Source organism: Poecilia reticulata, linkage group LG11 (genome assembly GCF_000633615.1).
Source record: "Poecilia reticulata strain Guanapo linkage group LG11, Guppy_female_1.0+MT, whole genome shotgun sequence".
Taxonomy (NCBI): Eukaryota; Metazoa; Chordata; class Actinopteri; order Cyprinodontiformes; family Poeciliidae; genus Poecilia; species Poecilia reticulata.
In genome coordinates, this window is record NC_024341.1 from 21,477,517 (window position 1) to 21,493,786 (window position 16,270).

The window sequence follows — 16,270 nt, forward strand, 5'->3', positions numbered from 1 at the left end:
ATTGCTTAAGACTTTTGTCTAGTACTGCTGGAGAATATTATTTTTTCCCTTCCCCTTGAGAAAACACTCCACAAGAAGATGTGATGCAACACAGAGATTTAAACGGCGCCCCAACATTCGAGGAACACAGGTTGTGCTCGGAAAAGCTATGCCTCATACGTGTGCATTAAAGTGTCTGGACTGAGTTGCGGCACCTGGATATGAGATCGAGCAGTCGGGATGTCAGCAGTGAGTGTGTGTCGGTGTGTGAGCATGCTCTTCCCTCTGTGTGCGTGTGTGTGCGTCTTTTTGTTGGGGATTCCCACAGAGTAAACTGCTTCAGCTCACACATCACATCCTGCCAACAATATCCTGCAAGTCTTGTTCTGCTAGATCTAAGCTGACCCAGATGTTTGACTTGAATCTGCATAGAAAACTCCTTTAGGAGCCCAGAGAAGAGAGAAAACAGAAAGAGGGCGTGATACGCGAGAGGATATGTGTGCATGCCTGTGTCAGTATGGTGCGAATAAAGGACAGCAAAGACTGGGAGGGGATCCAGATTGTGAAGTGCATTACTGAAGCGCGAAGCTTGGAAAAGCGGGGGATAAAATCACGGAGGAATGCTGGGGTTGCTGTTACAGCAAGCAGCTCTTTCTGTCCCTCATGCATGCACATCAGTAGATTAGCACGTCCTCCTTCACCACATTGGCTTTTATTGCTCAGACTGAAACTAAGACAAAGGGCCAAATGTAAAACAGCTGAAACACAGATCCCATCAGCCGGAGGGATTTCTTCATATCTTGGTGTACACTGTTAATCTCAAACAACTTTTTTTATTTTTTATTTTTTTTTTGCCTTCAGCAACATTGAGAAACTGACTCCAGGTCAGGCGGTTGTCCTCTGGGCGGGCCTTTCCCAATCCGCTCTCATTCCTCGGCCATCTGTGTTCTCCAAAGGTGTCCTCTGATAGATTTGTTTGAATGTTTTTTCCGCGTGCGCAGCCCGCTGACGGCTTTCTGATCTGATGAGTGTCCAAAAAATGTTAGCCCTGCTGCGACCCCTAAGAGAACCGAGCAGCACGCTGTAATCGCTCACAGCCTCGCTAACAATCTGCTGTCACCTTCAAAAGGATCAACAAGATTGTTTCCACGCTGAGCAAGAAAGTTCAGACAACATGCAGTGTTTTAATGCCGGCTGTCTCCCAACTGCAGACGAAACGTCCTAAAGTCATAACTCCCAAAAACAATCAGTCTGCTCAGCATCTGCACCACATGTGGCAGATATGAGCAGGAAAAGAGGGAGAAGTTAAAATACTGCACTGAAAACCAGCATGAAATAAACATGTACAGCAGAAAAATATTTGCTCCCTTACAGATTTATTCAATTTTTTGCGATTAAAATGTTTCAGCTTGTAAACTAAATGTTAATATTGCACCAAGATAACACAAAAGCAGGTGATTTCATTGAATGTAAAAAGTAATTACTCCCTAAATCCAATGACTGTTTTTTGACAGGAATGTTTTACCTTTTTTTTCTCATTACAGCACCACTGTTTAAGGTTTTGTCACTAATTCTTTGTTAGATTTAAGTCTGAACTTTGACTAGACCACTGAAAATCTTTGTTTATTATCTGAGCTATGTGGACGTGTTTTGCTAGTGTGCTTCAGATTCTTATTCACTGAGTTGCTTGAGTTTCAGAATTTGAACTGATGGCTGGAAATTAGTTTGATAGAAGCAAAATTCATGGTTCCTTTCATTTTGGCAAGTCCTCCATGTCCTGAAGGAGCAACGTAACCGAGACTACAATGCTACCATCACTGCAGTTGAAAATCAGTATAATGTTCATTTTCTAAAGTATTCTGATGGATATAATCTGACGCACCGCTTCTAAAAAGTCTTTAATATTTTTACAATAAGCTTTGAGATCATCAGAAAGTTTTTGGGCAGATGTATGATACCGTAAAGCTCTGCTGATGCAAAGAAGACGATGTGCAGTGGAGGTCAACTGGGTCGTATTCACAGTGTCCAGGTAACCTTTAGAAAGGAAACCTTTTCCAGACCAATATTTGTCAATAAGTCTGATTCTCATCTGTTCTGTAATTTCTTCATATTGTTGCATGGTGTGTTACGTTAGCCTACTTCATGTTGCTAGATAGGTGCTATTTAACTGATTTCAGGGTGGATGGCATTTATCTTTTCACACAAGGTCAAGTTAGTTGAAGTAGCTGCACTGTATCACCTTTGACTATTGCGACATTTTTCAAGCAAATATTAATGAAAATTACAAGTAGGTTTCTAAGTATCTTTTATTTTTAGTCTCTTCAGATACTCTGCAACATTTCTTTCAGTTAAACAAAAAAAAATCTTCTTAATTCTGGCACAAACTGCAACCATTTTATTTTATGGTTGCAAATAAAACTTATTTATTTGTTGATTTTATCTTGTAAAAAATATTGTGCATATGCAAATTAACTAGATTAAACATTTTTTGTTTTCCCTTTTTTCCACATATTTATGTTTTTAAAAATCTTCATTTAGATCAAAGCTGAACCAAAGTCAAATTCCTCGTTTTGGTGCACCAACTTGGCGAATGAATCTGGTTCTAATTTATCACCCGAGATATTATCGCAAAAGCATTAAACGTCAAGACTTCATGTTTCCAATCTTGTCGTCGGCTTGTAAAACAAGTTGAAACAGAAACCTCCTGCAAGTTATGCTCCAAAGCAGGCCCGTAACTCGCACAACCTCCTCGTCCTCTCATCCGCAAACAATGACTGAAGATCACCGCGCAAACAGTGACTGAAAACACGGCCGACCTCACCCCGCCGAGGTCAAACCGCACGGCGAGCGTGTCAGCCGGGCTGCGATCGCCGCGTGGCAGGTGCTGCCGCCTGCATGCATAAAGAAAAGAAGATGAGCTAACAGGGAGCCAGGCCGTGTCACTGGCACCAAGCCTGACGCGTCTGATAAGGCCGACAGGAACACTTCGGTTACCAAGAGGGCAGGTCAAGTGAAACCAAGATGTCAAGGCACAACGTCCATCAGGAGGAGTCGGGCGGCGATCGTGTCAAGCTGTCATGCAAGCCGAAGAGGGGGCAGCGGCTGGACAGAGGGGTAGGATGACTTATACATGGGAACAAAGTGGAGTTATTCATTCAAGTATACAGCAGAACGGGCTGCAGCTCCATATCATCTGATGATTAAACCCGTTCCAGGTGTAGCTGGCTCCGTCTTCGGAGAACTTGAGAAGGGCGGCTTTGCTCGTGTTCATGAAATTAATCTCGATAGACGTCCTCGGGGACTCTGAGGCTGCCAGAGATGAGTCAGAAGACAAAGTTCTGATGTCTTTGTTTCAGGAAGAGCTTAAACTCCACCTCGCTTAACTAAAGCCTTTTAGAAAAAATAATAAAGTTTAATAAAATGTTTTACTGTTTGTTTTTTTTAAACGTTTTATGAATGCCGCAGCAGAAAAACGTCTTCAGCAGCTTCCTGCTTCTGAAACGCATGCAACCTGCAATGCTAAAACACACCGTCCACCCCTGCCCCGCTAATATTTGTGGGTAGAAGTCGCACCTTGATCAAATACTTGAAGAGGACATGAACTTCTGGCATTGTTGTGGTTGGATATCCGACCGCTCCTCTTGGCTGCGCTGGTGGCGTTCTGTTAATCTTATTGGTTTCCTGCAGCTGACCCAAATTTTAACTCAAGGCCGGGACTTTGGCAGGAGCAGATCTACTGGTGTGTTCACTGCATGACTTATTTAAATCTGTTTGGCCTCGTTGAGCATCAAAAAGTGTCCCAGTTTGCAATGCTAAGGTGATGGTGAAGCTACGTTGAAAAATTTGGTGGCAGTTCATTGAAAACATGGATCTTCTGTTTCATTTGTTAACCTTGTTTGATTTATTAGTTGCTTGTTTTGATCTTTGAAGTTATTTGCTTTGTTTTACGTTCATGCACCCCATGAAAACATCAGAACTTTGCTTAGATTACTTTTTGCATGATTACTTTTTGCATGATGGCTTCCCTCTCCAAAAGCCACCAGACCTTTAAAACCTGCATTCAAAGGGCAAAATGTCCTGCAGAAGAGCTTTGTGGCACATTTAGTTTCATTGGTAACACTTTATCTGAAGGGGTGCATAAGACTGACATGATAGTATCATAAACAGGACATAACTTTCAACAAATAAGCAATTTCCACTTGAGGATCAATAAAGTATATTCTATTCTAACAACGGTCATGAACACGAAAGACTCCTTATGAATGTTTACAACTGCTGCCATGAAGTGTCATTGGGTAAATAATGACTCTTTAAATGCTAAGTTGCATTAGAAGTGCATTAAAAGTGTTAACATTTCATTATTTGGTCAATAATTACCCTTTTAATGCCAAGTTCTATTAAAATTGGCATAAAAAGTCAATTAAAAGTGTCAACTTTGCATTTAAAGTGTCATTATTTACCATATGACGCTTCATGACAGCAGTCATAAACATTCATAAAGACTCCTTCATGTTCATAAAAGGTGTTATGTTTATGACAGTGTCATGTCAGTAGCTTCAAATAAAATGTTACCGTTTCATTTCTTACAGTGCTTTTTTTTTTTTTTCCACTAATTAAATCTCGTACCAAACTCGAGGTCTATCGGCCAAAACTGGTCCTGTTTTCCTCTCAGGAATAGAAGTTCAAGATATCAGTCAAATGAATTCAGTTTTTATTTGTATTGGGTCAAATTACATCAATGTTACATGTAATGTACTATTAAGAAGTACAAGTCAAATCAATAATGTTTTAATGGTTCGTTAATAGTTTATTGTTGCATTCTGTCATAACCGGCCCTTTGTAATGATTCATGATCTTGATGTCACCCAGAATGAAAATCAGCTCGACACCTTGCATTAAAACCAAGTTTGTAAAACTAAAACTGTACCGTTTTACATTTTTAATGCTTTCTTTTTTTGGAGAAAGTTCAGGAAGAAGCGTCTCGCGGACGCCGGCCCGCGGACCCAGAGGTGTCGCGGCATTCGTGAGAAGACTGAAAGCCATCTGAGGTTTTAAGGTAATAAGAGCGAACGCGTTGGATCGGTTCCCTTCATGGGTTAAAGCACAAACTCCTGGCATCAAACATACATAAGAAGCAGCCGTGTCCTCCTCTGCGAGACAGACAGTCACCTGCCTCAGGTGACACAGTACCGGCAAGGACCGTAAAGGAGATCCGTAAGGAAAGAAGGGAAGATGAGAGGGACGGTGTCAAATGCTTTTTTTTTTCTTTTTTTTTTACCCTCTTCACCTTAAGCATCCTTGACATTAGTGTAATGATACGACTCTTACTCCTTTTAGGGCTGCGTTTACCTTAATCCATACTATCTGGAGTACAGCGAGGTAAACTGTTTGTGCTCTGCATAATCCTCCGGTTTAAACCTAATCCCTCATCCAGGACTTCACCTCTTAACCTTGTCAATCTTTGGAACAGCAGCTAAAAGTCGACATGCGGATCGAGTACAAAAAACTAAACAAACAAAACTAAAAAAAAAAAACACCCTCATTCTGATCCGGCTCCTTTACAGCACATAAAGCACAACAGACTAACGTTTTCCATTTTCCATTGCTTGTTTTATTGGGATTCAGCACATTCAGGACCACTTAGTCTGGTTTCCATTTAAATTACATCAAAACACATTGACTTAAAACAATAACACTGTGAAGTGGCACGTAAATGGTTAACGTTCAAGTATCTGAGACCGTGATGTCGGCCTGAAACTCGGCTTCAGGCTGAATCCTGGTCTCCAGCATGCCACTAGAATAAGACATAAGGCTGAGCATGTTTGAGCTGACAGGTAGTAAAACCTAAAGACTTTCAGGGAACATCCAAACATCCCCCATCAGCGACTTTCCCCTTAAAGTGGCAGGACTGTCTCACCTGGAGGGAGAACCGCCTCTCTTTTAGGCATCAGCTATCAGAATAAGGAACATTTAAAGGTCAGTGGTGATTTCTTCTTTTTTTTTTTTTATCGAAGCAGAATTTCCAACGGTTTTAAAAACTCAGTAAAGAATCAAACAGATCAGCTGACGCGAGCAAAGAGAGAATATTTGAAGAAAGAATTTACCTGAAAACATGCAATAAAGAACAAAGAACAACAAAATAATAACAATAATAATTCAAAGCCACACCAGTCCCTTTAAGATAAGCCTCAACTGATTAAAATATTTTATATCTTGTAAATTAAAGTTCCAAGGAATGTGTACGGACACAGAGACCTTTTTCTATTTTTATTTTTCTATTTCTGCAAAATAAGAAATACTCTAGAACATGTCATTCCAATTTGAAAAGCTGCTCACCTGAGGTGTCTATAAGGTCAGATTGTCTAAACATTTAAAAACAAGAACAGCAACAAACAAGGCTGTAAGAGGGATCAGATTTATCTTGGCTCCAGACACAAACAAGCTCAGAGGCAGCAAAGAGTTGTACCTTAACATCGCCAGGCCTACAGGAAAACCATTAGATCTGCATGCCAGAAAAAAACAAAACTTTCCTACTGTCACAAACGTAAACATTTACATGGACCATAACATAAGCTGCATGTGAGATGAAGCTGAGGTTCTGCGATGCCGTGGGTTGGTTTCTCCTACAAAGATTCTGAAACCTTTGTTATAATTCAAATCCTTTGGCTCTCAGTACAACAACTTGGTGCTTTGGTCAGATCAGACTAAGACTGAGCGTTCCTGCAATAAATACGACATGTGGGCGATGTGGTTTCTGGTTTCTCATTCAAGTAAATTGGAATATTTTTGCTAGAGTACATTGCATTACACAGTCTCTTAAATACCAGAACATTTTTAATAGAAATCCGGTGGTCTGAGTTGGTATTCTGAGGCTTTCCCGTAACAAAAGGAACCAAAACAAACGCCCAAATTAACACGGAAACGGTTCACCAGACACAAAATCGGCCTTCAGGATGCAGATCTAAATCCGATCTTTTCTCTCATCTTAGGCGAGAAGAGCAAAGTCAGGAGAATGTGGAGGGAAAGCAAAGAGGAATGGTCAAAGGTTTCGCTGTATGCTCCAACAACTTTGACACAAATCTGCATGAAGGGTGCCAGGAGTAGAGCACAACATTTTAAAAGTCTCAACCCATCCCCCAAGCGCTGATCGGCCATCTCTTAGCTCTCTGCCTCCCCTACAGGTTGGGAATCACTGTATCGCTCCCTGAAATGAATAAACATGTTAAGCCTGATCCTCGGGTCTTTGTCAGTAAAAAGTACAATTACTGCTGAACTGGAGCTCTGTCTCGCACATTGTTTTGGGGTGAATCACCCAGTCACCCAGCGCACACAACGCAGTGGAAACTGCTCCCTCATTCACAGTAAAACGGAAAAAAAAAAAATCCTCATGGGACAGCTGATGCCGAAACCAAATGCATAAATTACAATTTTATGAAACTGCTCTGAGATGATCTGTTTTCCATATATTTAGTTGTGTTTTAATGCATGGAGCAAGTCTTTGTCTTGGTAAAAGTGCAGTTCATCCTCCTTGTCCACTAGAGGGCAGGAGAGATAAACTCAAATGTTACAGATATCTGGAAATTTAACTTAACAATAAAGCAGCAGTTTTACTTAGAGGCACAGCTAATAACACATCCTGAAATCAGGTCACATTTAAATCAGAAAAAGGTGCCTTGTCATTTCTGCAGGGCTTGTTCACATGCAAAATAGCAGCCTGGATGTTTTGCATCAGCTGCACATGAAAGTAAAATAAGTGAATAAAACCCAGGCAGCTGAGCACATTTTAAACATCAAATCAGCAACAACAACAACAAAAACACATTTGTGAGGGTTGTAGTTGTACAGACAAAAAAAAAACATCATTTCTTAGATTATTTCCTCTCATCTCTGCTTCAAATCCGTTTGAGGTTTTAAGGTCAGAGTCAGTGGATGCGAGGTACGGGGTGGAGCAGCGTCATGTGCTCCGCCCCGGTGAAAGGCAGGCGGCTGGTGCGGTAATGGTGCACCACCTCCGGGATGCTGGGGAACACGCAGCTGCTCTGGTCCAGAGTGAAGCCGTTCTCTTTGGTCTGGGCCACGATGATGTGAACGCAACCCTGACTGGTCCTGGACACAGACGAGACTCATGAAGACTAACATCCACTCACCTTTTCATCAAAACTTTCAGCTTCTGATTAGCAAAGGAAATGCAACGGAGACGAGACGAACGTAAGATAAAAAGGAGCAAAGACAAAATGAATTAAAAACAAAGATACTTTACAAGGGATCTCTCTTCATTTATTGATGGTTTATTTATTTCTTCCCTCCTTAGTGCATTTCTTCCCTTAGTTTTTAACTTACATAATATGTATAAATAATAATAACAAATATTAATAATTATTGTGTAGTAATATAAAAGCTATTAGTATTATAGCAATACTAATAGCTCTTATATTGTTACATAATTATTATTATTAATGTTATTAATAACATAATATGATTAATAATGATATTATTATGTAATATATTAGCTGTTTTATTATTATGTAATATATTGCAATAATAATTACATATTATATAATAAAAAAATACTGATATTAGTTATTATTATTACTATTAGGCATAACTGTATTTGTTTTGCAAGGTTCCCCCTTCAGTTATTTCATTTCTTTTTTTTTATTTATGTATAACTACATTTATTTAGGTTTTATCTTAAATAAAATCATTATATGATATGATATGATATGATATGATATGATATGATATGATATGATATGATATGATATGATATGATATGATATTATATTATATTATATTATATTATATTATATTATATTATATTATATTTGAGTTTCTAGAGAAATCACATGAAACAACACAGGATGATGGTGGTCAGACCAGAGCGACGGCTGAGCTTCAGCTCAGGAGAAGCTGACCCTTCTTTCTAGCTGCGCATCTTGTTTTATGTCCTGCTGGGTGTAGCTTGGCTTTCTGTTTCGTTTTTTTCAAAATTTCCGTTAAGATATGTTTCTGGTTTAAATGCCTCTTTATCCACACCCACTAACTTGTCCTGCATTCTTTCAAACACAGACTACAGCAAAGCCACAAATAGGAAACGTGCATCCAATTAGAAACGTTTCGTCCAGCGGAAGCTGTGCCTGCACCTTCAGGAAACACTCACTTGAGGGCGATGGAGTACTTGCTGCTGTCTGACTCGCTGTTCCTGACCAGGAAGCTGGCCTCTCTGCAGGACTGCAGCTGGAACTCGGCCTCCTGCCGGGTCACGCAGCCGTGGTACCAGCTGGAAGAGACGCAGAGCAGAATCCACACGTCCCTTTGATATTCAACATGTTTGTTGAGATTTTAGGTGATATTGGACATGACTCCAAAAACCTTTACACCACTTTTAAACATGTGGGTCGTGGAGTGCTCTGCAGAGTCCAATTTGAGTTTTAAACATTTTTAAAACTCTCCATGTTAAATATTCTCTTTTCATTTTAGCTAAACATAATTTGTAAAACTTGAGAAAACATCTAAACACTGTAACTGAGTAATGTTTCATCAATAACCAGACATTTAGTCGGAGTCACAGCTGTGAAATCTGTCCTGATCTGCCCAACATTTACAGCACTGTTATTTAGACTTCCTTTTCTTCTCATTCCGAAATAATTTTCTTCAGCTTTCTGCTTCACTTTAAACGTTTTTGTAACTTTCCTTTCTTTATTAAATTTTATTATTGTTGTTGGTTTTTGCCATTTTGGAGAAGAATATTGTTTTTCTCCATCTTAAATTAATTCAAGACTTCCCAAAACAGAAAACACTATTTCACAAGAGCAATAAATAAATGTACTGGAGCATAACGTGGACGTGATGATGCTCCCTTCACATTTCAACCAATCATGTATATAAAAAAAATATATCTAAAGGTGTGATTAATTTCAGAATATACTGTATGTTTTGTGTTTTTATCTATAAAGGAGAGCAGGGTGCTACCTCTGCTTTTCCAGGGGCAGCAGTGGATCCACGCAGCACGCCTCTCCATCAGGGCTGCTGCAGGGAAGCGTAGACGGCAGCAGAGTCGGGTGAGAGGATCTCAGGATCTTTTGGCTTCTGCTTTTTTGCCTCACATGCTGCTGCTGCAGCATCTGGGTCTGCATGGTGAGTGTATGAAAACACGTCTCCTCTTTGACTGGGTTGTCAAATTGTGCTGGGAAAAGACGAGCACAAGCAAAGTAAAATATATATATATGCATTAAAAAAAAAACTTTCTTCCTGAGTTTGAACTTTCTCTTGATGTCTAAAAACACAGCAGAGTACTTTGATGTTTTATACAAAGATGTTCAGTATGCTGTTGGTCTGTGTGGCTTATAAAATATGCATGTGAGGGTGAAGCAGGCGGAGCAACACAAACACAACCATCTACTCTTGAAAAGCTTCAACCAGAGTCAAACTTCAGACTCAGTGACGAACCTTCAGATAATAACAATGTGGTGAAAGATGCTTTATTATACCCGACAGAGTCCGGACGATGTGCCGCTTCCTCCATTCCCATGGCAACTCGTACTCGGTTACGGGACGCTGGTCAAGCTCCGGCTTCGTCTGCTCACCGTCACGGCTTCCTTCATACGGGTTGTCATAGATGGCAGCTGGCTGACCTTTCTCCGCAGGTCCCTCGCTCCCGTCTGTCGACATGCACACCTTCAGCAGGTCTTTAGATCCCCGACGTCTGATCTCTGGCAGGTTGAAGGGAAGGGATTAAAGATTAAAATCTCTGCCGAGAGATAAAAGCCTCGACCGCTGGAGCGACGCAGAACCTGCAGCAGCTGCAGGGAACATTGTGGGAGAAAGACGGGAAAGCTGGACACAAAAAAGTTCTGCTGGATCAGGTTGCAGCTGAATTTCAATCAAACCAGTTTCCTTTTTTATTTTTATTTTTTACATCATAGGGAGAAAAACACTCTCAAATGTTTAAACACCCCATCTCATGTTGAAATGAGACGATGACAACGTTCTCCTTGTTATTTTAATAATCGAGACAGCTGAACTTTATTTTAGGTTCATTAGTGGCACTTTAATTGATGTTATGTGTTCCAAAAAATAAACAATAAATGCTGAAATTGCTTTAAAAAGTGCTTTAACAAAATATTAGTTTAAAGGTACGCACATCTATTTAGATTTTTCCCCAGTAAAACTCAGAGAAGCCTTTAGCTTTCAACCCTGACTTGAATAAAAACGAGAACAATAGAAACTAGCCAAAGAAAGTCTGCTTGAAGTTGTGATTTAATAACTGATCTCAGCTGCTAAATAATGCTGGGCCGCGTTCACGGCCCTGCTGACTTCCTTCCATGTGACTTCAGCCTCTTAAACCGACCGACTCACATCATCACATCCTCTGCTGACTTCACACCGTCTCAGCGAGAAACAACCTGAGAATCGGAGGAGCAGTAAAGCCCGTCCACCTTCACGCAGCGCCATTGTGTGACTCTGCTGGTAAAAAACAACAAACTAAAAAGTTTCTGGCAGCATCCGATTCCCTGATTGGACACCGCATTTCCTCTGACTCTGAGAGGCCCAAATAGGGCAGCATCCCAGATTCTGGGAGCCGGCGGTCGGGGCCGACTTCCTTTTGAGAGAATAGCACCAGGAAACAGAAACAGGAAAGAGGAAGTGAGGACAGGAAGCTACACCCATTGTCCAAATGAAATGCAGTCATCATAGCAAAGCCAGAGAGCAGAGTGACTTCACATTCTCAGAAGGATGATGAAGTGACTGAAAATGGGAATGCTGTGAGGTCGAGCGTGTTTTACGAGTTCCTACCGGTTATCATTTGCTGTGCGTCGTACGGCTCCATGTAGCCGTCGTTCTCCCCGACCCTCTCTGCGTCCCTCTGCTCTCTGGTCTTCTGGGCATCAAACGGGTCTGCGTAATCCTCCACAATGATCAACTAGATCAGGAAAACACAGGAAAAACAATCATTTAGGGGGTGTAGATCCTTTAAACTGTGAACTCATAGACGAAACTCATGTTTGAGGTTAAATTTACACTGTAATCAAGTCAAATTCATTTCAAAATGAATAAATGATTGAATTTCTGCTTGGGAAAATGTTGTCAGATTCTTCTTTAGAATATTTAGTGTAATGTTCATGGGTTACTAACACATTTTTTTTACATCAAATATATAATGTAAAAAAAAAGTCTCTAATTTACGGTAAAATAATGGCCACTGTGGTTGCCTGAATTTTACCGTATGAATACCATAAATTAAAAACGCCATAAATTACTGTGTACACAACTGCTCAACTTTTCCCGGTCAGCTAAGCAAAGTGAATGGCATTTACCAACTCACTCAATCTTTGGTTACCTAGCAACGACCTACTGACTTACTTGTGGTTACCTAGCAACGACCTGCTGAGTAACTTGCACAGCAGCAGTTTAAGGTTTTGTCACTGTGCCTTAAAAAAATACTGTGGATGTTGAAAACTGTGGATAAGACAGGAAAGGTCACACCATCAGACTGGCAGAGTTTCAGATATTTAAAACAATCATTATCGATATCGACTGATATGCAATACTTTTATCGTCATACGTTTTTTTCAGCCATATTTCAGCCTTACAACAAAATGGAATATTTTATTCATGATTTCTCTGTTTGGTTGTATTTCGGATGTTTGAAACAAAAAAAACCTAACCAATAATTATTGACTGATATGAAATGCCTATATCGTGATACATTTTTCAGCCACATCGTCCAGCCCTACGTAATTCTAATATCGACTGTAGCTGGTGCAGGAATTGATGGGTTTTTTTCCCAACATACTTTTTTTTTAGGATAAACTAATGGAGGCTTTGGCCAGGTTCTGATTTCAATCCCACTGAGTTTCGTAAAACATGGCAGCAGTCACCAGAGGGGAAGAATGTTATGAATGAGAGGGACGAAGCAGAGCGAAGGAGGGAGGGGCCTCTGTGTAGGTCAAAACTGAGCCAGAGGAAGGTGACGACCTCATATGTCTGCCAACAGTTTTGTAATCGAGGCAGAGGAAGACGAAGGTAGAAGGTCAAACAGTGGAGAGCAGCAAAGTGACACATTCTGGGAGGGATGGGCACAGTGGGAGGCACAGACAAAGAGAGGAGGAGGGGAAACACCTCCTCCTTTCTTTGGAGGAGGTGTTTCCCTCCAAAGTCTTTTCTGACATTATTGAGTCAGAAAAGACTCAATAATGGGTCTTTTCTGAGTTTGGACTGGAGCCAGGCTTCTTCACTTTTATGCCTTTCCTGAAGCTGCAGTCAGTCAGACAGTTTACTGGTATCCCATTAGAGAAGGTGGGAGAAACATGTGAGATTGGCATGCAAGACGCAAAGAATCACAAACTAAAAACATGTGTTTGTACTTTTACCAGAAGATAAGCTTGAAGGACACATATGTTTTGGTATTTACCTGTCATTTTAGGAAAAATATTACATTTGGTACACAAATTAAAACATTTATATTTTTAATATTAGGCCTATCATTAAAAAGTACAACAAAATCTAACATAATCCTAAGTAAATTTTCCATATTAGTTATTTCCGTAAAGAAAACTGCCCCTCAAATGTGTTTTCAAGTGTCTGTCCATGTAGACCACAGCCCACCCAAGGTAGAATTGAAACTGAATACAAACCGAACAGGATAACAAATATCTCTGGTGTTACACACACTTTTTAAATTAAAAAAAACTCAGACTACCTGCATGGTCATTTCTGCTCACAGGACATTACTGCCAAAGAACAAATTAGCAAGTATGAATAGGTGACTTTGTGGTTATTCACTCAGTAAATCAAATCACAGTGACAGTTCAAATAATTTTATTAAAACGTACAGCACACAAAATATGAAATAATTAAATAAATAATATCTTTGCCTGATTTTAGCATCTAATTATTTACATATCTAGTAAATTATGAATATTTATACAATGTTTTTTATGTATTATCACAGTTTTATTTAAATAATAAAATATTTATTATTTTTAGCTAATTATTTGTTATGCTGTGGCACTTTGGGCTCAGGGTTTCTTATATATTTTTTACACTATATAGAATAAAATGAAATAATATAAAACTAAAACAACATATAAGGGATATATGGGGGCCAGAGGTGGTCCATGTTACAATTACAGCTCTTTAAATCAAGTTTCTGGTTTATTTTTATTTATTTTTTTTTACAATAAATATATTTTAGGAGAGTCAAAATGAGCTCTTAGAATAAAACTCACTGTTTCCGTTTTGGACTGCGCTGCAGGTTTCTCTGCCTCAGAGCTCACTGGGCCGCCGGCGGTACCACTGATTGTAAAGTTGGTGCTTTTGTCCTGTTTGTCCACTCTTATCATCCGGCTGATGTAGGCGCAGACGGGCGGGGAGGTCTTCAGGGGTCTGTGTTGCTCCTCCAACGCCGCCTCTGCTTTGGAGTTCTTGCGGCTTTTCCCCGCCAGCAAAGTGTCCCAAACCTTCCCGTCTTTCTGGGAACCAACCCCGTTCCTGCTGACCTCTGCACCGGAGTTCTTTCGGTTCTTTCCGGACAGCAGGGAGCCGACGCCGACACCTCCTGCTGCGCTGTCTACAGAGGAGTTCTTCCGGTGGCCCGTTTTGGTCCCGATGCTGATCATCAGCCCGGCTTTATTTGCTCTGGGATGGGAGCCGGACTCAGAGACTGACCGGATCTTGTCCGTACCGTTCTTCAGGGCCAGGGGGAACTCCTTGAACCACTTTGCCATTTTTTGTTTGTTTCCCTCGGATGGAAATCTGTAAACTTCCCTGCCTCGTCCTGCACCTTTCAGCGCCATGCAAAGGGGCCCCCAGGGACGCACCTTTAGAAAATCACTGCCTCTCTCACAATAGACTTCCGCTGCTTTATTCTAATAGACAGAACATTTTCACACCTCACTTTAAAAAAATCATATTAAAAAAATGGCCCCAATGAAACATAAGCCTGATTAGAAGGGGAAAAAAAATACTCAAGTTTTATCCCATTTGAAAATTTCTTGCATTTGCTCCTTCTTTTCAGTTTAAAGAAAGTTTATTCCCTTTGGATAAAAAGATGCCATCGGAGCGGGATCATCCGAAAAAAGGCAAAGTTTTTCTTGATGGTGATTTTTGGTCCCATTCCCAGAGCGGCTAATGGGTCAGTTACAAGCGTCCACAGTGGAAAAAGTCAAATAAATGAGCCGGTGTGGGGGGTGTCTGCTTTAACAACGGGGAGGCAGTCCCTGGTGGGCGGAGAATCAGTGGCGGTCCTATCTTCACTGGTGCCCTGGGTCCCTCCTTCAAGCCTGGCCACCTCGCACTCCCCATGTGTCAGTAATCAATAAAAAATATCTCTATTTATAAAAAAAAAAAATTCTACACCAACAATGTTTCAGGTTTCTATCCTTTCTTTCTTTTTTTTATTTTACAGAAATCAAAGATAAAACATTGTTAAATATTAATAAGGTTCTTGCAAAATATTCAAATTCTCCACTATTTTGGCAAAAAATAAATAAATAAAATAAATTCAAAATACATGAACATACAGATACATTTCAAAAATTCAAAATATTTTTTAGAATGAATGAATGAATGAATGAATGAATGAATGAATGAATGAATCTGTAAAATAATAAGACATATTTGGAAAAAAATAGTACGTATTTAAATATATGTTTTTTTTCTACTTATATTTACAGGTTTTCTTACATATAATAAATAGTCCTATGATTTTACAAAATATATTTATCAGAATATATGTTGCTTGCTTTTTTTGTTTTGTTTGGCTTTTGTTTTGTACTACAATGTAAAATCCTGATAATTTATTATGGGGTAACGAATGCACGGAATAAAATGTAAAGCAAACAAAATAAAAGAAAAATATATACAAAATTAGAACACGCAAATATATTACCAGTGACCAAAAATCAATGAGAAAATAATTATAAATTCACAAATACAATAGCAAATATCTCAAACAAATTCAATAAAAGCAGATGAAATATAATGACTTAATAGGATTTTTTGATTCTGTATGGAAACTTTCAGGAAAACAAGATTCTCTCTATAATATAATATAATATAATATAATATAATATAATATAATATAATATAATATAATATAATATAATATAATATAATATAATATAATATAATATATCTCAAGGTTTAAAATTTAGCAGCATGCACTTACAATAATGTTGTTTCACCACAATTCATGCAACTACTGTTCAAGACAGAAATGACTTAAAATAAATTAACTTATGTGTGGCATATTAGTTTTAATCCCATTTCACTCAAATAATTGACTGCT

The 16,270-nt window shown here is 39.4% G+C and overlaps 1 protein-coding gene across 1 annotated transcript; it reads right to left on the reverse strand.

The window, feature by feature from the left end:
• Nucleotides 1-5,574: 5,574 nt before the first annotated feature.
• Nucleotides 5,575-15,126, reverse strand: LOC103472706 (SH2 domain-containing adapter protein E). The gene is made up of 6 exons (XM_008422510.2): nt 14,211-15,126; nt 11,776-11,902; nt 10,470-10,691; nt 9,952-10,165; nt 9,140-9,259; nt 5,575-8,085 (listed from the first exon to the last, which is right to left on the reverse strand). Exons 1-6 carry the CDS (start codon nt 14,775-14,777, stop codon nt 7,902-7,904), a joined length of 1,434 nt encoding a protein of 477 aa, XP_008420732.1. The 5' UTR covers nt 14,778-15,126; the 3' UTR covers nt 5,575-7,901.
• Nucleotides 15,127-16,270: the final 1,144 nt, after the last annotated feature.

Bases quoted from the DNA above. Each gene is read 5' to 3' on its own strand.
- LOC103472706 (XM_008422510.2), bottom strand. From the start codon at position 14,777: ATGGCGCTGAAAGGTGCAGGACGAGGCAGGGAAGTTTACAGATTTCCA. The intron at 10,692-11,775 runs GTAGGAACTCGT...TCAACCTGCCAG, and splicing joins CGCACAGCAAATGATAACCG to AGATCAGACGTCGGGGATCT. The intron at 8,086-9,139 runs GTGAGTGTTTCC...GTCTGTGTCCAG, and splicing joins AAGTACTCCATCGCCCTCAA to GACCAGTCAGGGTTGCGTTC.